Raw genomic sequence first — 24,576 nt, 5'->3', positions numbered from 1 at the left:
GTGCCATGATGAGAACTGGAAAAATAGAGGCAAAGAGGAAGCTTCATAACTTAAAAAGAATTTCTTTGTGCATCATAATTGGCCCCTCCTATTGGAGGTGAAGAAAGTAAAGAGAAGGTGTAATTGGACAATAGTGATGAGTCTGTCTTCTGAAGCCTTAGCTGTTTTGTTTACATATTCAGTCTTCTAAACTGGAATAAATTATACATGGAAACTTTCTCTCAGGAAATGACTCTAAATGGTTTAAGGATTAGTCACACCTCCCTCCTGTTCCTCAGTATTCCTAAATAGCTGTGGTAGTTCATATAGTCCTGAAGATATGATCATTGTGGGATCCAGTACTTTAAAACTCTTGAATTTTAAATGTTTAAAATATTGATAGGTATAAGAAAAAAAACCCAGCTGTAATCAAAATGGAACAATAAAATGGAACAAGTTGACTATAGTCTTTTCAGTGTTAATTAACTTTTTATTAGAAAAGAAGACCAGAAGAGAAAGAAAAATTGCAAGACTAGGAATAAGCCATGGTAGCCATGATTAAATAAGAAGAGAGTTAGATAGAACAAAGAATGAAAAGAACCATAAATAATTCCAACTTTTCACAAACAGTTTAATTCTGTACGTGATATACCTGCATAAGCAAGATATTTGATTGCTTTGAATTAGAAGTAGAATTGTGAACAGATAGCATTTGATTGGATTGAATTCAGAATTCAGTTTTATTTAGGCATGTTCATGGATGCAAAAGGAGATAAAAATTTAGAATCTTAATTTCCAGCCAAGCAATAAAGCACATTAGTTAATATTATAGAGCAAATTACTCTGCTTAGTTTTTCCATCTGAAAAGTGAAGCTATCAAACTCAGGGTTGTTGTGAAATTTAAATGTTGGTGCCTTCAGCACATAGTAAGTACTTCATGTTAGCCCTTAAATTTTAAGTATTATATAGAAGGTATATAGATGAGCTTTCTGCTAGTTTGTATCGAAATCATAGTTTGTATCTAAATCATACAATGTCTGGCAAGAATTTATTTGCAGTGAATATATACTAGTAAATCTCTTATAAATATTACTATAGAAAGCTCCTAAGAAATACTTTAATATATTATGGACTATTGTTTGTTCTTGGAAGTGATAAAATTTAAATTCATAATTTGAGTTCACCCTGACCTCTAATTTTCCAAGAATGAGAAATTTCCATTTGATAATGTATTATTTTTAGGCTGAATATATTATTAATTAATTAAAGAATAATTAATATTGTCAAATTTTTATACATATTTTTAGGAACTTTTGATTTTGATTCTTAGCCTTCAAAATTTGAAATTATGTGGAATTGTTTCTTTTATTGATTTCGTTTACAGGCTATTGAAAAGTACTGCCGGGTCAGTGGTGGATTTTCTGGAGTCAAGGATGTATATTCCTCTACTCCTACACATGATGATGTACAGCAGAGCTTCTTTCTTGCTGAAACATTAAAGTAAGTAAATACTTTTAAAATGCTTTTAAAAAGTAAATTTATCTTCTAACCAATATATCAAAACACAGAAATCTTACATATTAAGCAGCAAGGTAATTACAGTGTTTTGATATATATATCATGTAATGTTTAAATGAGGTTAAACATATCTGTGTCTTCAGATATTTGTCAGTTCTTTGTGGTGACAATTTTCAAAATCCTTTCTTCTTTTTGAAATATACAATACATTATTGTTATCTATAATGATGCTATTGTACTATATATACACCAGAACGTCTTTCTTCTGTCCAGCTGTAATTTAGTACTCTTTGATCAAGTTCTGTCCCTCTCTCTTACCCCTAGTCTCTCATAGCCTCTGGTAACCACCATTCTATTCTCAACATCTATGTGATTAACTTTTTTAGATTTTACATATGAATGAAATTACATGATCCTTGTCTTTCTGTGCCCGGCTTATTTCCTTTAACATAATGATCTTTGCTTCTGTCTGTGTTACAAATAACAGGATCTCATTGTTTTTTTATGGCTGAAGAGTATTCCATTGTGAACCACATTTTCTTTATCCATTCATTAAAAATTTTTATTGTATATTAGTTGTATGATTGCTAGATGATGCATTAGGACTGTGTGATATGTTACACTAAATTTTATTATGAATATCTTTTTATGTAATTGGGTCCATTAACCTTCACCTACATCTCAAGAAGAATGACTTAGACCATAAGGCAGATATTTTATCAAATACGTAATTACTACCTTTATTTTGTTGTTGTTGTTGTTGTTCTTAGTTCTTTAGAGTGCATTACAATCACTTGGAAGGCTTCTTAAAACACAGATAAATAAATGGGCTCATACCCATAGAATTTTAGTAAATCTGGGGTGGAGTCTAAGAATTTACGTTTCTGACAAGCTCCTGATGATACTGATGGTGCTGATCCTGGGACCACACCCGACCTCTCTGCTATAGCTAATTAAATTTTAGGAATAATCATGAAGTTTTGATGGTACCAAATGATATAAAGCCATAGTCAACCATTTCCCAAAGAGGGTTTTCATAAAGATACACATAAAAGGAATAATGGAGGGTGGGGGGAGATAATTTTTGACGTATACTCAAAATCCCAGATAGAAAACTCTGTAAACCACCATAGGAGAAGGTGGAAACCTTAAGCCTTACTTTGCTAAAGACTTGAGAGATTTCTTGAATATTAAATTTATAAAATATTTATATCTAAATATTTTGAGAGGAGATTTAGATAATTAGTGAATATTTTAGGTGAATTGTTAGTATAATGAATATACAACAGCCTGATTTTTATGTAAGGGGAAGAATTATACAAGAAAGGAAGACCTTTGAATAGTCTCTATTAACATGAAAATGCTTGAAGATATTTATTGAATCTTGATTGTTTTCTAAAAATAGGTAAATGCTATCACTCTACCAAATTTCTCCAGTTGCAATAAAAAGAAATATGTTCTTTGGCAATGGTTTTCATTACTCCAGGAATTGTTAGTTCACTGGTCTTATTGAAATAGCAGTTATTCAAAAACCCTTTAAGCTAAAAGATGCCAAGGAACCAAGATTCCTGGGAATACTTCTGTAAGCAGCAGTCTGTGACTGTCTACTGAGTATATTCTATTTGGATTCTCAATAATTGTTTTATTTATGTGGATGTGTATCACTTACTAGCATTAATCAATTCCTCTTAAATAAAACTTTGAAAGAAGCTAGGCATGCATGCCTGTAATCCCAGCAGCTCCAGAGTCAGAGGCAAGAGGATCACAAGTTCAAAACCAGCCTCAGCAATTTAGCAAGACCCTAAGCAACTTAGGGAGACCCTGTCTCAAAAGAACAAATAAAAGGATGTGGCTTAATGTTAATCACCCTTAAGGTTAAATCTCTGGTATAAAACGAAACACAACAAAATTTGAGAATGTGTTATTTTATATCTGTTTCTCAGTACCCGACTTCTATTCATCTAAATCTTTCATGTAATTAGGTTTTTATTGACTCTTAGCACAGTTGTTGTATATTTATTTGAAGTTCTGACAGAAAAAAAATTATATATGTTAAGGATTCATTTCAACCACTTTTTTTGAGTTCATATATATCAGGCATTAAATGACTAAGAGTAGAAGTCAGAAGTCAAGTCTTTTCATTAAATTTATTATTAAAGAGAGGTAGCATAAGACCAAGTTTACCACCACAGCTTGTATGCTTTCTCCAACACTGTAGTCTCTGAGACAGAAAGTATGTCTGTATATCTGTAGGTCTTGCTTGTATAGTTTTTTCCTCTCTCTCTTAAAAATTGAAACTTTGAATATAATGGCAAAGTTCTGGAAAGTTATGTAAGAGTATGTCAAACATCTTAAATGCAGTCTTTCACTGCTAGTGACAGGAATATGTTCTGAGAAATACATTGTTGTGCAAATATCATAAAATGTACTTACATAAACCTAGGTTGTATAGCCTACTATACATCTAGGCAATATGGGATAGCCATAATTTATTAAAAATATTTTTCTCTCTTCAATAGTAAATTAGCCTGAGCTTACTGTAACAATTTTTACTTTCTAAATTTAATTTTTCAAAACATTTTACTATTTTGTGATAATATTTAGCTTAAAGCACACATTGTATAGCTGTACAAAGTATTGGGACTTTTTACTGTTCTTATCATGTAAGCTTTTCCATTGTATACCACATTTTTTCTATTTTAAAATTTTTATTTTATTTTATTTTATTTCAAAAACTGTTTTGTAAAAAACTAGGAAACAAGCATACAATAGCCTGGGCCTACCCAGGTCAGTATTGTCATCCACTGTCCCACTGGCAGGTCTTCAGGGACAGCAATGCACATGGAACTGTCATCTTCTATGATAATAGTACTTTCCTCTGGAATCCCCCTGAAGGAGCTGCCTGAGGCTGTTTTATAGTTATCTTTCTATGTAGGAGGAATATAGTTAATACATAAACCAGTAATGTAGTCACTTATTATCAAATGTTATGTACTGTACGTAATTGTATATGCTGTATTTTTATATAGCTGAAAGTACAGTAGGTTTTTTACACCAACATCACCACAAATATGAGTAATACATTATACTATGACTATCTCACTAGGCAGTCGGAATTTTTCAGCTGTATTATAGTATTATGGGAGTACTGTTATATATGTGATCCATTGTTGACCAAAATATTGTTATGTGGTATGACACTATGATCAGCTATAGAAAAGGATTTATGTACAAGACATTTACTGCTGTTACAAAAATAAGAGTTATTACATGTTCAGTAACAGTTGAATGGTTAAATAAATTGTTACATCCGCAGTAGATGTTACTATGGAGACAGTAGCAGTTGTTTATAAGGCTTTTCACAGTATCAGATAGGATATTAAGTGCATGTATGTATACACACACATACATGCATACACACATATATGTAAAATACATAGGTGAAAATGTTTCTAGGATTTCAGAATATAAAGATGTGAACTGAAGATCATAATGTGTTCTAATAATAAAAAATGTGAACTGTGGGTTGGCTTAATTGGCTTTTTCAAAGAATGCTTTTTGGTTTTGCTTTATATTTTAAATAAATTAATTTATTGTCCACTTATAAAAATATAATAAAGCTGGATCCCTGATAAACATCAAACTCATTTTATATAGAACAAAGCTTTAAATATAAAAAAAGGAAAGAAAATCATGAAAAAAAATGGATTCCCCCCTCCCCCAGTGCTGGGGATTAACATGACATGATATAAAAATCAAGAAACCATAGAAGAAAAGATAAAATTTTAATTGCATAAAAGTAGAAAACTTCTACAACAAGAAAAGAACATTAAATAAAGTAAAGATCCAGATGTGGTGGCACACACCTGTAATTCTAGCAGCTCCAGAGGCTCAGGCAGGAGGATCACAAGTTCAAAGCCAGTCTCAGCAACTTAGTGAGGCTTTAAGCAAAGTAAAACTTTAAAAGGAGTTGGGATGTGGTTCAGTGGCTAAATGCCTCTGAGTTCAATTCCTGGCATCAAAAACAAAATAAAACAAAAGACAAACACTGGATAAACAGTGGATTACTTAGAACAGGGAGAGAATGGAAGAGATGGAGGAAACCTAATAATCAGATACCATGTTTTACTGTCAGAAGACTTAAAATTTGAAAAACACCCATGTTCTGGTGTTGGAAAAATAGAGTTGAGAGTGTGTTGTTTAGTATGGGAGTGAAATTGTTGGAAAAGAACCTATTGAAATATTGAGTGTACATTAATTTTGTTCCTGTGGATCAACTCCTACCACTTATCCTATAGGTATATTCTCCCAATTAAGAAAGATAAATGTAGAAAGGTGTATTTCATTTCATTGATGTTAATATTTTTTGCTCTTATATTGAATAATTAAGATTTAATGCCATTTTTCCCTTTTCAGTCACATCTTCAGAACTTATCATTTTAAGGCAAATTGTATAAACATCTGTCCCCTCTGGTAAAGAAATCTCATTTCCTAAAGATAATTATTAAACCAGTTCTTGATGTATTTTTTGGAAGTTTTCTGGGTATATACAAACATAAAAGTATGTGTTCATATGTCCTCTTAATGACCTTTTATTTTTTTGCCATAGATAGGATTATATACACCTATTGTTCTAACACTTGTATTTTTCATCTTAATTTATACCTAGAGAAAATTTCCACATTATCACATATAAATCCACTGAGGAATGTATCATAATTTATACTTATAATTAGTACCCTATTATTAAATATATAAGTTGGTTCTAGATGTTTGCTGTTATAAACGATATTGCAGGAATGCCTGTCTATCTCTGTCTATGCTGCTTCCTGTGTGAATATAAATACTGATTAGATTTCTAGAAATAAATGTCTGTTTCAAAAGGCATATGTATTTGAATTATGGTAACTTTAATTAAACAGAATTAACCAAGAGTGGTAACTATTCACAAAACTTGTTACACATAGACAGCTCTGGAAGTTCATGGGGAGAAAATGGTGTTTAGAAAATTAATTTAAAATGGCTAGAATCAAGAGGGTACACTGAGAAGTACTCAAAATACTTAGGTGTGGTACCTGATAACATGAGGTAAGGTTTGAATAGTTAGCTTAAAAAAAAAAAAAGTCAGAATTTTTTTAAAGTCAGTATTAAAGTTTTTAAAATCTCAAGTGACTTAAACTCACGATTCAAATGACAGAATAAATTACTCAGGTCTTTTTTTCTATAGGTAAAATGTTATTCTTAGGATTAATGTGATATAAAATTTTAGCATTTAATCACCCTTTAAACCATCCTTAGAAGTGGATCCTTTATTCTATCTCTTTGGTCTTTAAGTAGATCTGTTTCTTTATCTACTAAATTAATGATCACCAAAATATAGAAAAGATACGGTGTAATATATGGAGCAGTTCACCTAACACATGCTTATTGTTTAGTGCCTAATAAGTGCCAGCTTGTATATCATGTGCTGGGGATGTGTCCTGAGTATATCAGGAATATCCTGACATCAAGGAACTTACATCTAAGTCTCATGCACACTCTTCCTAACATATAATTGCTATATGTTTTGAGAGTCTGCCTGTAAAAATACACCCTATGTATGTTATCTGTACTTGCCATCATTGTCTCCCTTTGCCCTGCTTTATTTCTCTTCTTAGCACTATCATCACCTGATATAGGTTTGCCTGTTTTGTCTCTACTAGCACATTGTGTGCTTCAAAACAACAGTGTTTTCATTTTAACTCCTCTGATCTTCTCAGCACCTAGCACATGGCACTCAGTAAATAAGTGTTGGATTTGTCAAATCAGCTCTGTTATGCAAGGGAAAAAAGGCTATTTGACTCTCCATTCTGGCTACTCTTAAGTAGTAGTTTTTAATGGTGTAGTTTGTCATTTTCAATTGTATTTTTAAGGCATTCTTTATCATCCTATGTAAAATTTAAATTTCTCCTTTAGTCCCTATCTTTTTCCCCACTTTGCTTCATTGCACCTATCTTCTAACATGCCATATAATTTTCTTAAACATTCCACAACTAGAGTACAATTTACAAGATTTTGTAAAGATTGGTTACTCTATCATATGTCATCCACAGTGGTGCTACACATATAATACATGTTTCAATATTAAATAATTTGTCAAATAAAGGATTGAGTCATTTGATTCCAAGAGAGACATCTGAATAAATGGCAGTTTTATAAGATCTTACAAAAGTAAGAGTGGGAATAAGAAAGTAATAGAACTATGTAATTTCCTGATAGAGTCTTAGGATTTCAGAATTCATTTAGTGCCAGTCGGTGGTAATAATGGACTAAGGAATTGACAAAGCAAGAAGAAAGGGCAAGGTGTGAAAACTGGAGGAGTCAGGGCTGTACAGCTGAAGGTTCAGATTTCTACATGAAGAAAAAGCAGAAATGGTACAAATTAATAGTTTTTGTTAGAAGTTACACAAAATTGGTGACTTGAAAAGTTGTTTTCAGATTTGAGTATATGTCAGAATCACCTGGAAAGATTCTTAAACCATGGATTGCTGGGCTCCATTGACAGAGTTTCTTATTAATGAGTCTAGGATGGGGCTTGAGAAGTAGCATTTCTAACAAGTTCCTAAGTGATGCTATTGCTTCTAATCTGGGAGAATCACTCCTTGAGAACCATTAGCATCTGTGGCTCTGTTGTAAAACATTTATGGATGCAATTAGGGATTAAGAGATTAACTCTATGGATACAGAAGCTAGCACACCAGAAAGGTAGGCAAATTTTGCATAACTGCTATATTCACGTGGTCTGGTCTCTTTGAATAGATATGCTGGAGGAACAGAACTACTCATATTTCCTCTCTATCACTGTAGGTTTAATACCTCTTAGGACCTGACATAGTACAATCCAAATATTTGGCACTGGGGTGGGCACACACATACAAACCCAATGGGTTTTATGTCTGTCATTTCATTATAAGCATTTTTTCAGTTTCAAAAATGCTTTGAAATATCCTTGCCAGTTTCTTTCACTACAGTAGAGGGAGCTACAACCTAAATTGTAATACAACAAGGTTATTTTGCTTTTCCATTTTTGTCCATTAGTCTTTTTTTTAAAGGTTTTAAAATCAGATTTATTGAAGTATTTTAAGTGTATACTTCATTGTATTTTGACATACACATAAGCCTGGAGAACTGCCAGCTCAGTTAAGTTAGTTGTGTGCTGTATGATCACATTTTCGTCAACATTTGAACACGTGTCCAACAGTGGTTCCTTAAGATTATATCACCTGGCTGCATTGTGGATATCTTAGTTTATGTTCAGTACACTCTTAATGTTCACACAACAAAAAAATCATGTAAGTGCATTTCTCAAAACACAAGTGAAATGTGACTAAGTATGGAAGATTTCCATATACAGTGTAAGTTATCTCTTATAAAATTTCATGTAGTTTGAATCATTTGGGGATAATATTTTCAGAGTAATCCATGTTACATTTATTAGTAATTCATTTTTTCTGTTGATAAGTAGTAGTCTGTTTTTTGTGCATATATATTTTGTTTGTTTACTCACATGTTTTTGAAAGAAATCAGGGGAAAAAATGGTTTGTTTCTTGACCATTTGACTATATTTAAATATCTTGTACTTAATTTTTTCTTTGTAATTATGTTTTCCCTTAAAATAACTAAATTTCATCTAATTTTCTATTGTTAACAAAGTGATTATCAAATAGTTGGCTAATAAAGAAAATTCTAAATGGTTTTCATCTGGTGCTTTTAATGCAGAATGTCATAACTAAAAAGCTAGAGTGGTTATGAAAAAATACTGAAATGATTTTAAATGATACGTAAGATATTATTAGGCAAAGTAAAATGGAAAGTCACTTTGTGAAAAGAAAGATCCAGCTGGAGAAAGTATCTTTAAAAACATACTAAGAAAACTAGAGTGCACCAAAGTACATTCACTGAAAGTAACGCGAAATAGGATTTTAGAATCAAAACCAGGGAATTAACATGGATGAACTTTGAGGACATTATGCCAAATGAAATATTAGTCACAAAAGGATAAATACTATATGATTCTACTTATATAAGGTATCTAAAGTAGTCAAAGTGATAGAAACAGTTACTAGTGACTTAGGAAAGGCAAAAAGGAAAGATATTAAAGGGTATAGAATTACAGTTTTTAGATTTAAAAGTTTTAGAGGTATGTCTCAGAAAAGTATGGATTATATACTGTTGAAGTGTGCACTTAAAAATGTTATGTGTTGTTACCACAGTGAAAAAACACCAGGGAAGCAATGACATGCTGAAAAGGGAATCATAAGATAAAATGCAAAATGCCCACACTATAACTCCAGCCTCGTCTCCTAGCCCCTTCAATTCTACTTTTTTCCTTCTCTAAAATTCTCTCTCTTCTGTTCTGCTTTTTCTATCATTCCTAAAATATTGACTACCAAATCACACTTGTGGTTGTACCTTCATGTATAACTTATTACAAGGTGTGCAGTAATTTAATATAACAGATTATATTCCTGGTAAACAAATAGGGTGAAAATGAAACTTAGAGACCCAAAGGAAGGAAAGCATTTTTTTTTTTCTTTTTTGGTGGTACTGAGAATTGAACCCAGGACTGCTATAACACTGAGCTACATCCCCAATTGTTTTTAATTTTTTTATTTTTGAGATAGGTTATTGCTAAGCTGCTGAAGGTCTAATTAAATACCCAAGGCTGGCCTCAAATTTACCATCCTGCCTCAACCTCCCTAGTCTTCTGGATTATAGGCATCCCTAGCTAATAATTTGTTTTTAACAAATGAATATAGTTGGATTGAAGAAAATGTTGATGAATTTAATGTCCATTTTAACAAAATTCTAGAAGTCATGTAATGATGACTTCAGCGAACTGATCATGAAGAGTCAGAAAGGGTTTCTAAGAAAATGTTCTTGGTGGACTGACTCTGTTTTGGGGGGGTTAATAATAGAAATGAGGACAGGGAGTCCATGAGACAATTACATTCAGCAAATTATTTGGTAAAGTCTCCTGAAGTGCATAAGCAGGACTTCTGCTAACTCCAAAGATGCAACCAGATTGCACTCTTCCACCTGAAGTCAACAGAAAAACTATATATATGAAGTAGTGGGTTTCAAAACACTGCACGGAGACAATGAAAGATAGGGATCCCTGAGAGAAGGAAAACAAAGAAGGTGAGCCCTATGGCCCAAATAACTGTCTCCATAGAGTTTCCAGGACTTGGTTGGGAGGCAGGGAGGACAACTTGAGGTAGAGCACGGCCACTTCCCTTAGGAGGACAGTACCAGAGGGGTGAAAGTGGCTTAAAGAACTCAAGGGAACACCCTTGAATATTCAGCAGAGTGCCCCTCAACACTAAGGAACCTCCCTGAGGTGAGGGAAGAATTATCTGAAAACAGAAAAGGGAAAATCAATTCAAGTATTACTAAAGTGGGATGGTTCTACCTCAGTAGTGGGAAGTAATGGTGCTTTGGATCTACACAATAATGAAAGCAACACCTAAAAGTATCAAACTGTTTTCCAAATAACCCAATAACATCCCATAACAAAACATAAAAAAAATTATAGGAATATAAAATATCCAGCACCTAACAAAGGAAAATCAACAATGTGTATCATTCAGCCAGAAAGTTTTCCATTTATGCAGAGGCAGGAAGATATGGCCAATAATGAGAAGACACAATAGAAACTTAGAACTGATACAGATGTTGAAATTGGCATTGATATTATAATGGTTATAATTACGTTTCATATATTCAGAAAGTTAAGACATAGAAGACATAAAAAAAATCAAACTTCTTGAATCAAAAACTACAATGTCTGAGTTGAAAATACATTGGATATGATAATAGCACATTAGACATTTCAGAAGTAAAAATTAGTGAACTTAAAAATATGCGAGTAGAAAGTGCCTAAAAGGAAACAAGAGAAAAACAAAAGAAACTTATAAAAATGAAAAGAATGTTAGTAAGCTATGTGACATCTTGAAGTGGTTTAAAATATATGATACTGGAGTTTTCAAAGGGAAGGACAAAGATGATAGACCAAAAATATTTGAAGAAATAATGGCCAAACTTTTTCAAAACTCATAATAATAATCTACATACCTTCAGATAATCTACATACCTTCAGATCCAAGAAGCTTAACAAACCCCAAGCATAAGAAACATGCAGAAAACCCCACCAAGGTTCATTATATCAATTATTCAAAATGAGTGATAAAGAAAAATCTTAAAAGCAACCAGAGGGGGGCGGGAACAAGTTAGATGAAAAGGAGCATATATAAGAATGACAGCAGGGTAATAATTGTGAAATTTTGTAAATCTCCTCTAGTAAAAGAAATTGAAGGGCTTGGAGTAGTTTTACAGAAGATATTTATATTGTGGCAGCTTACGAATTTGGTAAAAACAAAACTATTTGTCACCTAGGATTGATTGAGAGTGCTGAAGAAACAAAAATGTATCATATAATGACAATAACAACAACAAAAGCAACAAGGAAGCTTATCTGATTACCCAATGAAATACACAATAAAAAACCAGAAGGTGCCCACATGAACTAGAACTACCTGAGTTTGAAAAATCCTTGGCAGCAAATAGCAATGAGTACTAGAGAAAATATAAATTATTTGTACTTTTCACATTATTCTTAGAAAATCATCATTTAAATCACTTTTCCAAGTATATATTCAGTAATTAAAAAGAGATTGGGATATATTAGATTTATATAACAAATAAGGAAAAAGTAAGACCTGAAAGGATCAAACTGTTTTCAAGTAACTCAGCTACTTTTACCTTTGGAGAATGATTTCCCCTCACAGAGAATGTAGCCCAGCCTTTATACTTCATCATTTAAAAAAAAAAATGCATCAAATCTTAACCCAAGAAACAAAGTTGATAAAAATAAAATAATAGAGGAGAAATATTTTTTAATGATGGTAGAGTTCTCATTGGAAGCAAAAATCAGTATTTCTTATGAATATAGATACAAAAGATGTAAACAAGATTTTGACAAGTCAGATTTAACAGCATGTTAAATAGAGAATACATCATGACAGAGTAAGTTTATCCTAGCTATGGAGGGTTAACATTTGAAAATCAAGGAATGAGCTAAAAAAGAAAAACCATATGACCCCCTTCAATAGATGCAGAAAAATCCTTTAACAAAATTCAATATCTATTTCTGATAAACTTTCTGAGCTAATAGGGAATAGAAGGAAACCTTGTCAGTCTGATAAAGGACATATATGAAAACCTACAGCTAGCATCATTCTGAAAAACTGAATGTGTTCCATTCTCCCTAAGATCGGGAACAATACAAGGATATCTCTTCACTTCTGCCTAGTATTGTATAGGAGGTTGTAGCCAGTGCAGTGTGGACCAATCTGAAAAAGAAAGACATCCAGACTAGAAAGGAAAAAGTGAAACTATCTTTTTTTTCATTGGGAATATGGTAATCCATGCAGACAATCCTATGAAATTTATCCCCAAAATTACTAGATTAAGTGAATTTAGCAAGGTTGCAGATAGGAGATCAGTGTATTCAAATGAATTGTGTATACCAACAATGAACAATCAGAAATTGAAACTAAGAAGGAATATCATTTATAATAGCATAAAGATAATGGGATATTTGGGACATGGGGATAGGAAAGATGGTGGAATGAGGTGGACTTCATTACCCTAGGAGTAAATCTTAATAAAACATGTGTGAGACGTACATACTGGAAATTATTGCTGAGAGATATAAAGAAGACCTAAAAGAATATTCATGGTTCTGAAGGGTTGATGTTGTTAATTCTCCTCAAATTAATTTTAGATTCTGCAATTCTATTCAAAATTCCAACAGTCTTTTTTTTTTTAATAGAAATTGACAAGCTGTTTTTAAACTTCTTATGGAAATGCAGAGGACCTAGGATAACCAAAACAAATTATAAAAAGAACAAAGTTAAAAGCCTAATGCTACCTAATTTCAAGACTTATTATTCAGCTGTGATAATCAAAATAGTGTGACACATCAGGGGAACAGAATATTGAGTTCACGATTGTGGGTTCAGGAATACCATACCTATGGTCATCTGATGTTTGACCAAAGCACAAAGGTAATGCAATGAAAAAGGAAAGACTTGGCTACAAAAGGTGCAGGAACAACTGGATTTCTGTATTTATATATATAAAAATCAACTCACAGTGGGTCACAGTCCTAAATTTAAAGCCTAAATATGTACAACTTAGAAGAAAACATAGGAGGAAGTCCATAAAAAAAATTAGTGGTTAGATTTAAAATTAAAATTGTCTACTCTTTGAAAGATATTACTAAGAGAATGAAAACACAAGCCACACACTGAGGAAATCTTTGCAAATCTTATATCTGATAAAAGACTTGCATTAAGAATACATGGAAAATCTCAAATTTCACCTGTAATATAACAAGCAGTCCAATTGAAAATTGGGTTTTAAGAGCATTGCTTGTTGGATTTTACAGTAAGATTAAGAGAAGCCATGCAACCCAGCTATCCCATTCCAAATCAGCATACTGTAGTGATAAATAAATGTCAATATGTACAGAAGCGCAGTACAAAATAGCCAAGATGTAGAACCAGCCTACATGTCTATCAACAGATGAATGGGTAAAACAAATGTGGTATGTGTACACAGTGCAAACTCAGCCCTAAAGAAGAATGAAATTGTCATTTGCTGGTAAATGAATAGAACTGGAAAACATCATCATGCCAGTCTCAGAAAGTCAAGAGTCAAATGTTTTCTCTTTCATGTAGAAACTAGAGAGAAAGGAAAGAAGAAAAAAAAAAAAAGAATAAAAAAGTTGTCTCAAAAATGGAAAGGAGACCCAAGAGTAGATGAAGGATATAGAAAGGGAGGGAGGACATGGGAAGAAGAGTGATCAAATTATGTGCATATATGAATATGTCATAACCCATCCCATTGTTATGCATAATTATAATGCACCAATAAAAAAAACATTTTAAAAAAGCACCTGACATTTTTTAGCACCAATCTGATCAAAATGAATGGGTGCCACACCAAGAACACTAAAAGCTTGGCCCTCTGGTCTCTGTAGAGTAAGCAGAACATGTAGAGTCTTTTGCTGTGTCCAACCAAATCTCTTAGTTCCAACTTCTCTACCTCCAACCTGGTCAGCAAATCTCTCAAGCAGGTCTAGTGATCCAGGGTTGAAGAGGGAGATAGGAAGCACAGTTAACTCTTCATTCCAGCTTTTCAGTTATAAAGTTTATGCGCTGTTCTTGTTTACCTCAGTGTTGTGTTTTTACTCTTATCCAGAACTGTAACCATAATCCAAGAAGATACTGATATGCCTATTTTAAAAATAAATTCTTTACTGAAACTTTGTAAGGTCTAGCTAGTTACTGCTAAGATCAAGAGTTAGAATTCAGATTTTCTGACTTTATAGTGTTTTTGGTTTTGGTTTTGGTTTGGTTTGGTATGGTTTGGTTTTTATCAGGTGCTGGGATTCAACCGAGGCCTTACACATGTTAAATAAGTGCTCTGCCACTGAACCACACCCCCAGCCTGACACTTTGATGACATGATCTACCCCCCAAATTAGGATTCATAGAGGATTTTTTCTGTTATTATAGATAAGGATCATTGTTTTTGTTGACTCATTTTTAATTTTTAAGTGACTACTGTGGCTTGCAGTTCCATGGAGAAGTCAAGACCCTTGTCTTCATGTGCATAGTGCTCTCATCCATTAAGGGCAATTATTAAACCTCCTGCAAATCCAAAATGTGTATGAAACTTAACAGCTTGCAGTACCAAGAACTGTGAAAACTACAACATTAACATATTAGGAGTAGTATAAGTCCTTTCTGTATCCAAACACTATAATTATTTCTCTCAGTGTTCATTACTAAGTGTGAACTAATTTCTGTCTCCGTGAGCTCTGTAAGCTGTCAAAACATGATTGGTATTATGTGTGATTTTTAAAAGAATGTCTTTGAAAAATTATGAATTTGTTTTATGTGCTACAGACAGATATGTGGAATTTTCCTTAAAACCCATTATTTCAGCAGATCTAGTTGTACATCTTACTGGATTTTCTTATGCTCTAATTTGAAGCACATTCTTTTTGTGTTTTAGATCATCTGTATAACTGAGGTTTATTTCTATGATGTGTTTTTCATCAAAGATTCTCAAAATAAGTTATTGGTTCTTTCTGCTGTTGTGACTGAGTTCACTTGGTCTTCTTGCTGAATTCTAATTGAAGCTCATTTCTCCCCCTTTTATTTTCAGATATTTGTATCTGCTCTTTTCTGGTGATGACCTTTTACCTTTAGACCACTGGGTGTTTAACACAGAAGCTCACCCTCTGCCTGTGTTACATTTAGCCAACATCACACTTTCAGGTAATCCTGCTGTTCGATGAAAGCAGCTCCAGAAGGAACAGTCTTACCTGTGTTTTGTTTACATGGACCACTACAGAAACTAGCTTGGAGAGGCGGCTTTTGAAAATCTGGACCTCTAAGTCAACATGACAGGGTGAAACTTCCCCACAAGACTTTTCAACTTGTAGATATATCAACTTTGAAATTATTCCATTTTATACCTGACCAAAACATGTTCTGGTACATGTAGGACAGAGACCTGATGTGCTTTGATTCTTAATGAGATGGTCACACAAGAAGCAATGCCCATTACTGCTGTATTACAAGAGCAAGCCAAGGACATAGAGCACCTTGCAGGAATTAGAGATGGCTTTTGGAACCAATTATATAATTTGTTTCATCTCACAGTGGAGCAGCTTTCAAATCAGATATTTACACATTGATTATCCCTTTTTCTCCATTTTAATAATGGAATAAGCTAAGATAAACAAAAACAAAAGAACAGTGTAACTGCATCAGGAGCAAGAAGACTCAAAAAAGAAACAGAAGTACCTATCCCTGTCTGAATTTTGAAGTTCCCCATTGGATGAACAGACTGGCAACCATTTCAATCCCAATGTTTTCATTGAAATTTCTTGGTTAAATTTAATTTTTCCTGGGGCATGATCTCACAAAGAATACTCTTCAAGTCTTTTTCTCTATCTGGTATCACTGAAATTGCTATTTATCATAACCACTACTTATGAGCCTGGGTTTGGGATTTTGTGCATGTAGTTCAGTCTAGTGTTGGTAGCATGACAAAAAGAGATGGAAGTGCCAGTGTGTTGCCTTGACACCTGTTCTTAGAGAAATTTTTGGTTTTGTTGGTAAGAAATTATTCTTCTAAACCAACACATCTACCAACTAAATTTTATTCACTTTAATCTCAGAGTCAGTCAGCTTACAACTTTACGTGGCTTGACAAAATTCACTCTAATATTATGCAGCTCTGAATTTGCTATGTTACTTTTACAATTTAGAAAAACAAAAACAAAACACAGTGAAACTCCTTAAACGTTCTATCAGGAATGGGGACAGGGGACCCTTTATTTATTATTTCATCAAATGAGTGAGCTGTTCACAAATATTTTTGTTGTTTTTAGTTTTTCCAAGAATATTTATAGACTCCAAAGAGTTAATCAGAATAACTTCAAAATAATTTTTGGTGAAAAGAGTGTAATTAGTCATATTACACTGAAATTGGGATATATCTAAAGGTCTTTCTTTTACTATTAGTAGATTTTGCATTGATTTAAAAAAAAAAAACTATTTCTTTATATATTGGCAGAAGAAACAAATTTTATCAAGAATTATATAGTATAAGGTAAATACTAATACTTATAAATTTTCTGTCCCTTGAATTTCTGTGACAGTGCAAGACACTTTTTTCCTCTTGATTTTATATATTTTCCACTGACATTAATAAAAGTTGGAAACAATATTATTAGTATTTACTCTGAATTTGAATATTTTATGAAACAAGTTTGTACAGGAAGTCCACCTTGGAATTCTGAAAGCTTATTCCTTATTCAGTAGCTTGACTTTTTAACCCTCTAATTAGCATGTAGTATATTTAAATTGGGAAAAAATTTAATAAATTAATTAAACATTTTCTAAGGGTGATCATTTTATACCACAATCATCAGACAATCCTCATAGTTCAGCCAATGATTCATAAATGATAGCCATTCCAAAATTGTTTAGTGTACATAGAAAATAAGGATGTAGAGCCAGTTATATTAAGTTTCTAAGAGGATTAAATTTATTATCTTCTACTATTTGAAAACTTAAAAGTTCTTGCAAAGGGTAGATGATGTAATTTTAGAAGAGAAAGGGAGTATTTGATTCTCAGAAAAAATTAGCCTTCCTCCTAAAATTAGCACAAGCCCACTTATGAGTCACTGAAAAAAAGTAAAAATCTTGAGTTGGCAAAGACCCCGCATATGTGTGCAGATAGCAGCAATCTCCCCTGCCCCTCCCCCTTCTTTCTAGAAGAGTGCAGAGTAAAGGGACCATGCTGACTCCCTAGGTACTCCTCACCAGAGAAGACAGAACCCCTAACCCAAGTGCCCTATATTACTTGGATGACTGGAGTTTAAGAGAAGGCAAGGAAGTGTATAAGCAGAGCCAGTTCCGTTACAAAGAATTTGAGAGGGACCATGGAAGGGTCTTCTTCACCACTCCCTACCTTCTTTGTGATGATAAGTCTAGAGCTTACAACAGTGCTTTTTCTTCTCTGAATACCAAAGGCAATTAAAGTCAGATACAAATGACTTGCCAGTGTCATGTTTTGTTTTTGTTAAAGATTTTGTAAATAACTTCCACTGAGATCAATCTTTACCCCATATTTTGCTTAGTTTCCAAGAGTATTCTTTACTCTCTTCTGTCCTTATTGCCCTTTGCATTTTGTAGATTTTATTACTCAGGTTCAGAACTCATTACATTTATAAGACCTCCTGCAAAGATCCCAGAAATGTTCCTTTTCAGGTGCCTCCTCAAAGAGCTGACCCCTCACTTTGTGCCTGTGGCACAGTTGTGCAGAACAGCTAGATGGGTTGGTACATAAAAAAAGAAAAGAAACAGAGATATTGGACACCTTCTACATTTATCTCTCTTTATCTTAGAATCACACTTTTTGGTTCAAACCAGATTTTTTGTTTTGTTTTATTGTTTTCTATTCAACCAGTTGAAGTTGTTAAAACCAAGGGAATGGGCCCTAACCAAAAAGAGTCTCAGTGCAGAAAAATAAGTCCCCAGTCAGGGGGTTGTTACTTTCTGGTGGGTTGCACATGTTATGTCTAATGCCAACTCATTCCTGTCTTTGAGCAGATGTGTCACTATGTGAAATCTTATCAACCTCTCACCTTCTCCATTCTCCATTGCCAAAGTATTTTATCAAAACTCAAAATTTGTTCATAAAAGATTACGCTTGCCATTCTCATTATAATGCAGTTTATCCTTAAGCCTGAGTTTATTTGAATGAATGCATGAGTAAATGAGAGAATGAGTGGGAACTTGGGACAGAGTACTGAATATGTGCCAGCATTGTGTCTGGCACTTCCAAGCATTATAACATTTTGTGTGATTCTAGTGGCATTTTCTGTATGAGAGTAGATAATACCATTTTAAGTGTTTTCCAATATGAATCATGTTACAAAATCCTTAATTTTATATTTCATTTAAATTAAAGAGGAAAAGAAAGGTTTATAATATATTTTAAACAATGTGTTACTATATAATACTAACAACTATAATTGTAGCTAATAACTAAAGTCTTGGAAAATATCAAAGAAATATTTGATTTCTGATGCAATTTTGACTAAAATATTTACTTTAGAAATAAATAAAAACATTCTTATTTTGCTATATCACTATAATTACATAATTAAAATCAATATTTTATAGAAGTGCTGGTTATTTTATATTCAAAGGTTTTGTCACTTCATTCATGGGTAAAACTTGTAGGTGTAAATTGTCTTTGCTCTGGTATGCTTCCTACTAGTGGTAGTACCCATGTTCTTAAATATAAAGAAAAATATACTAAGATATTTCTTAAGTTCCAAGTAATGGTTCCTAGTAATAATATTTGGAGTTCTTACTTTTCTTTAGGTTCCTTTACTCTGAAATTGGCTAGCTTCTTAGGCAGTCTTTACATAAATATGTACACATATCCATAAATACAGTTATAAAGATATTTAATACTGTCAGTTACACATACAGTTGTAACTTGTTTTGGCCTCACAGATTATCAGCAGAATCTTTAAGTAACCACAGATGATACGGAAATATTTTCATCCACTTATCTGTTTCAAGAATTGTGATGAAGATGATTTTCTGCTACTTCAGCTCATTCAGATCATGATGGAGATGTTCTTTTTTGATTCATATGTAGTTGAGAAGCTTTTCTGTAAAGGGCCACATAATAAATACTCAAGGCTATGTAATCCATAAAGTCTCTTTTATTACTTAATGCTGCAGTTGAAGTGTGAAAGCAGCTATAGATAATATGTAAATGAATGGTGGTAGCTGTGTTCTAATAAAGCATTACTTACAGAAACAGATGGAGGGCTGGATTTGGCCTGTGGGTCATAGTTGCTGGCCCTGATCCCAAGCCTAATTTGTGTAAGACCATCTAACCTTTGGTCTGTATCTTTTCTATGTGTTTTGACTTATATATTATTCATTTTTAAAGCAAAAAGATGTGTGTATGTTCACTTGTCTGTGTTTTGTTACCCAAAGCTGTATCTTTCATTGTCTTTACTCTTCTGGAGTCTGTTCAGGTTTCAAGATAATATGACTATACTCAAGAGGCGGAATGGGGTGGGGAGTATGCTATCAACCATTATCTTCACTTGTTATTTTAATGCCATATTTCCAGATTCCCTATGTAGAAAAGGTATATGTGGCATAAAAATACTCTTTTCTTTGAAGTTCCGGCCTATTCGTTGACCCTTGGACCAGGACTCTGGATTGCTGGAGCTGCAGAAATGTATCCACTTAGGTACTCAGAACAAAAATATGATAGAATTCCTAATCTTGGTGCTGCAGAAACTAATCTTTTGAAAATTTTTAGGCAACAGAAAATGGGTTATGTGCCTCATTTAAGGGTATTACTCCTGTTACCTCGAGAACAGCCTGAGTTTGAGGAGTATGGAGAAAAATGTATCTAAAAGAAGTGCTTTCTTCCATCCTTGTATACCTCTCCACAGTACCTTTCCAAGTCACTAACACTATTTCAGAATATCAGTATGCATCATTTTTCAATTAAAGCATTCCCCAGCTTCAACTTTATACTTCCACTACTTAACAGCTAATCTATTTCAAACTTGGTTTGAGCCCAGCAATTGAAGAACTCATAAAATTGCTCACAAAATTACATAACATTATATTAACTAGCCACATACGTTCCATATACCAATCATCCTGACAGATAATAGATTTTTCACTGAAAGTTTATTAAATATTTCACTTTTTTTTTAATTCTAGGGGAGGGAAAGATGATTCAGACTGAAAGAGCACAGAGATGTCTCTCTTCTGCATTATAAATATGCTGCCCTTTCAGGTCCATCCTACTATAAGGTTGCTTCAGCTCAGCGTGAATGTAAATTTGATACTAAAACACATACACCCACATACATTCATATTAATATGCACAGGCTTTTAAACAATTTCAAATATCTTGCAGCTATTTGAATGCTACAGAATTCTGTTGCAAATTGCATACCAGAAATTTTCATGAAGATAAGCTTAGCTCTTTGGGAAAAATTATTTTTTTAGAAAATTTAGGGATTAGTTTTTGCTGGATTAATTGAAATGCCCCAAATTTTAATTACTGGTTTTGAAAATTGAAATGCTATTCTTTAATCTTTCTGTTGTCAAATTCACTGATAAACTTGTTCCTTAAACTAATAAGTGGGGTAAGTATAACCTCCTAAATTGGAACCCACTGGCTGCCCCTGAATTGGTTTCCAATCATGTCCTCCATAATGTGATTTTTACAAATCAAAGGTAATATTGTATATTAAAGATCAAATAAAGATGTTCTTTAAGTGAAAAGTCTTTGTTTACCTTTCATTTTTACCCACTGGTAACAGTCAATCTTCCTGTATAAAGAAGAGCAACTTCAGGTTTTATAATAACTGGCAGTCCTTAGTATCTCACATTCCAAGATTATTTCTTTTGGCTCAGCCAGTTTTCACATCCCTTGATATTATAGAAAGATGAAGAGAGCTTTCTGGAAGGGTAATTTGTTTGTTTGTTTGATACCAGGAATTGAACTCAGACACTTGGCCACTGAGCCACATCCCCAAGCCATATTTTGTATTTAGAGACAGGGTCACACTGAGTTGCTTAGGACCTTGCTTTTGCTGAGGCTGGCTTTAAACTCGCGATCCTCCTTACTCAGCCTCCTGAGCTTCTGGGCTTACAGGCATGCAACAGGTTTTAAGAAAACAAACTTTAGACCTATGTGGCAGCCTTATAGTATTCCTATGTGTGTTGTTCCTAAAGCTTTGTTTAGTCCAGCCTCTGAGATCACCAAGCTTAAAAAATGTCTCTATTACTGGACCTTATCCTGTCACATTAAAATCTGATGTAGCTCTGCCAATGTAGATCTTGGACAAATACAGAATAAGGGGCATAAGGTGGTTTAGTCTAACAATACTGTCAAAGCACAGGATATTTCAAACTCTGTATCCACAAAGCATCAAAGTTGTGATAAAACCTGAAATAGCAACCGGTATACATTTTTGAGGTCTGATTCTTTCTAGTACTCTGAATTTCAACTTGATCAAAATTTTAGACTAGGAAATTACATTGTGGATGTACCAAAATCAGTTATGAATTTAAATTTTGAGGAACACCTAAAGCAGAACCAGTTAAGAATAAAAGAATATGGATCTTTTAAGTGAACATAATTTGTGAAAACCTGGACCTCTCTCTGCTAGATACCTGAAATTTACATAATTTCATTGGGTTACAAAGGAGTGTCAACATGCAAACAACTTCCATGTTAAGAATGGGTTTCAAAGTGAGTGAGCCTGTACCATAACTTGTTGGATGGTCTAATACAAATTTCACTTAATTTTTTAAATTGGAAACATATATTACATGAAATCAACTATTTTGACCACTTTAAAGTATACAATTCCGCATTTATTATATTGACAGTGTTGTGCAATCATTGCCAGTATCTATTTCCAAAATGTTTTCATCATTTCAAACAGGAACTTCTCTTTGAGTAATAATTCCCTTTTCCTCCCTCCTCTCAACCCCCGGTAATCTCTATTCTACTTTCTAAGATAAGTCCCTCCAAGTCTCAGGCTGGCCAGTATTTTGTCACCCACCTCTCTAGTCAGTTGTCCTTTGACTGTAAAGGAGTAAGTTGCTGCCTAGATCCACTCCACCATCTGTCTTCTACTTTCTAAGATAAATTGCTTAACCCCACTGAGTCTCAATTTTCTGGTAGAGGAGAGATAATATAGAATTCTTAGACTGAAAGTTCATGTGCCTAGCCCAGATGAAGTCCACAACTTCAGTTGTTTTTAATTATTTTTGTTGGCTGCAGGTTAGAATGATCATTCTTACATAGAAAGAAAAAGCAAAGGGAAAGGCCAAGAAAACCATCAGTTCTACCTCAAATTTAATGAATGTAAGTGCATTGATGATGCATACGAACCAAGCAATTTTAAAACTTGTAGAATTGACTTTTGCTAGAGATACAGCAAAAACAAAAGCTTCAAAGTTAATACAGGTTATTTTTGTGGGATAAGGATATAAGAGACTCCATATATAACTTTTTGTACAAAGTTTTATTGAGGCATGATTTACATAAAATGTTTCTATTGCAAGTACACAATTCAGTGATTTCTAGTAAGTTTATAAGATGTTACCATCCCACAATTTATAAAGGTAGATAAATAGATGCTTAGAAATTGGGTTTTTGAGTTACATGGTATACTATATATACTTTTTTGAAAAAATATATATACCACACTGTCTTCAGAGGGACTGCTTTTACATTCCTACTAGCAATGCATGAATATACACGTACCACATACCCACTAATGTTTGCTACTGTATCTTTTTACTGCCTGCTTTTTTTTATTATAGTCATTCTAATGGGTATGAAGTTGTATTTCAGTTGAGTTTTAATTTGCTTTTCTGTAATGACTGATATTGACCATCTATGCTATGAGCCAGTGTACATGTATTTGATTGTCTATTCAAATATTTTGTTCATTTTCAGCTTTTACTGAGTTTAAGAGTTATTTACATATTTTACATTTATTTTACTAAGATGGCTATTTGTCTTTAGCTTTTTTTTTTTTGTACTAGGGATTGATACCACTGAGCCACATCCACAGCCCTTTTTGTTTTATTTATTTATTTATTTATTTATTTATTGAGATGTGGGCTCACCAAGTTGCCTAAGGTCTTGCTTAATTGCAGAGGCTGGCTTTGAACTCCCAATCCTGCCTCAGACTCCAGTGCCACTTGGGATTATAGGTGTGTACCACCACACCCACCTGTCTTTAGTTTTAAATGGTATTTTAGGAAGTGCAAAAGATTTTAATTTTTTGAGGAAGTATAGTTAATCAGTGTTTTCTTTTATGGACTATGCTTTCCTAGCTAAAACAAGGTTCACCAAGAGTTTAAACTTGTTTTCTTCTAAAAGTTCTGTAGTTTTAGTTCTTACATTGAGGTCTATAATCCATTTTGAGTTAATTTCTCATGTGTGATAGAGATCTGATGGCAGTATTGTATGCAGGTATCCAATTATCACATGTGTTTTATTGAAAAGACTATTCTTTTCATTTGAAATTGTTCTGGCCCCTTTGTGAAATATCAATTGATCATTAATGTGATCTGGACCCTTAATTCTGTTCCGTTGATGTATGTCTTTCCTATTGGGGTACCATGTTATGTTAGTAATAGATTAAGAGCAGTGGTTCTCAACCAAGGGATGAGTTTGCCTTTCCTCCCTCCAGAGACATTTAGCAATATCTGAAGACATTTTTATGTCATGACTGGGGGAGGAGAAATTACTACAGCATCTAGTGGGGTAGAAGTTCAGAACAGAGATGGTTTTTATCAGCTACTTTTTTTCTGAAAATTGGTCACTCCCATCTCTTTGCACAGCTTATAATTTTTGGTTGAAAGCTGAGCATTT

At 33.3% G+C, this 24,576-nt stretch overlaps 1 protein-coding gene across 1 annotated transcript in view; it reads left to right on the top strand.

Annotated features, from left to right (window-relative positions):
- Positions 1-21,461, top strand: part of Man1a2 (mannosidase alpha class 1A member 2) — a 150,930-nt gene extending 129,469 nt beyond the window's left edge. The window contains exons 12-13 of the mRNA XM_046458186.2: positions 1,364-1,479; positions 15,775-21,461. Coding sequence (XP_046314142.1) covers positions 1,364-1,479; positions 15,775-15,907 — 249 coding nt within the window. The 3' untranslated portion in view covers positions 15,908-21,461. The remainder of the gene's footprint in view (positions 1-1,363; positions 1,480-15,774) is intronic.
- Positions 21,462-24,576: the final 3,115 nt, after the last annotated feature.

Source organism: Marmota monax, unplaced genomic scaffold, assembly GCF_021218885.2.
Source record: "Marmota monax isolate L192 unplaced genomic scaffold, Marmota_monax_Labrador192_F-V1.1 WCK01_AAM20220418_F8-fsc00087, whole genome shotgun sequence".
Classification (NCBI taxonomy): domain Eukaryota; kingdom Metazoa; phylum Chordata; class Mammalia; order Rodentia; family Sciuridae; genus Marmota; species Marmota monax.
This window is presented reverse-complemented; position numbering and strand designations above follow the sequence as displayed.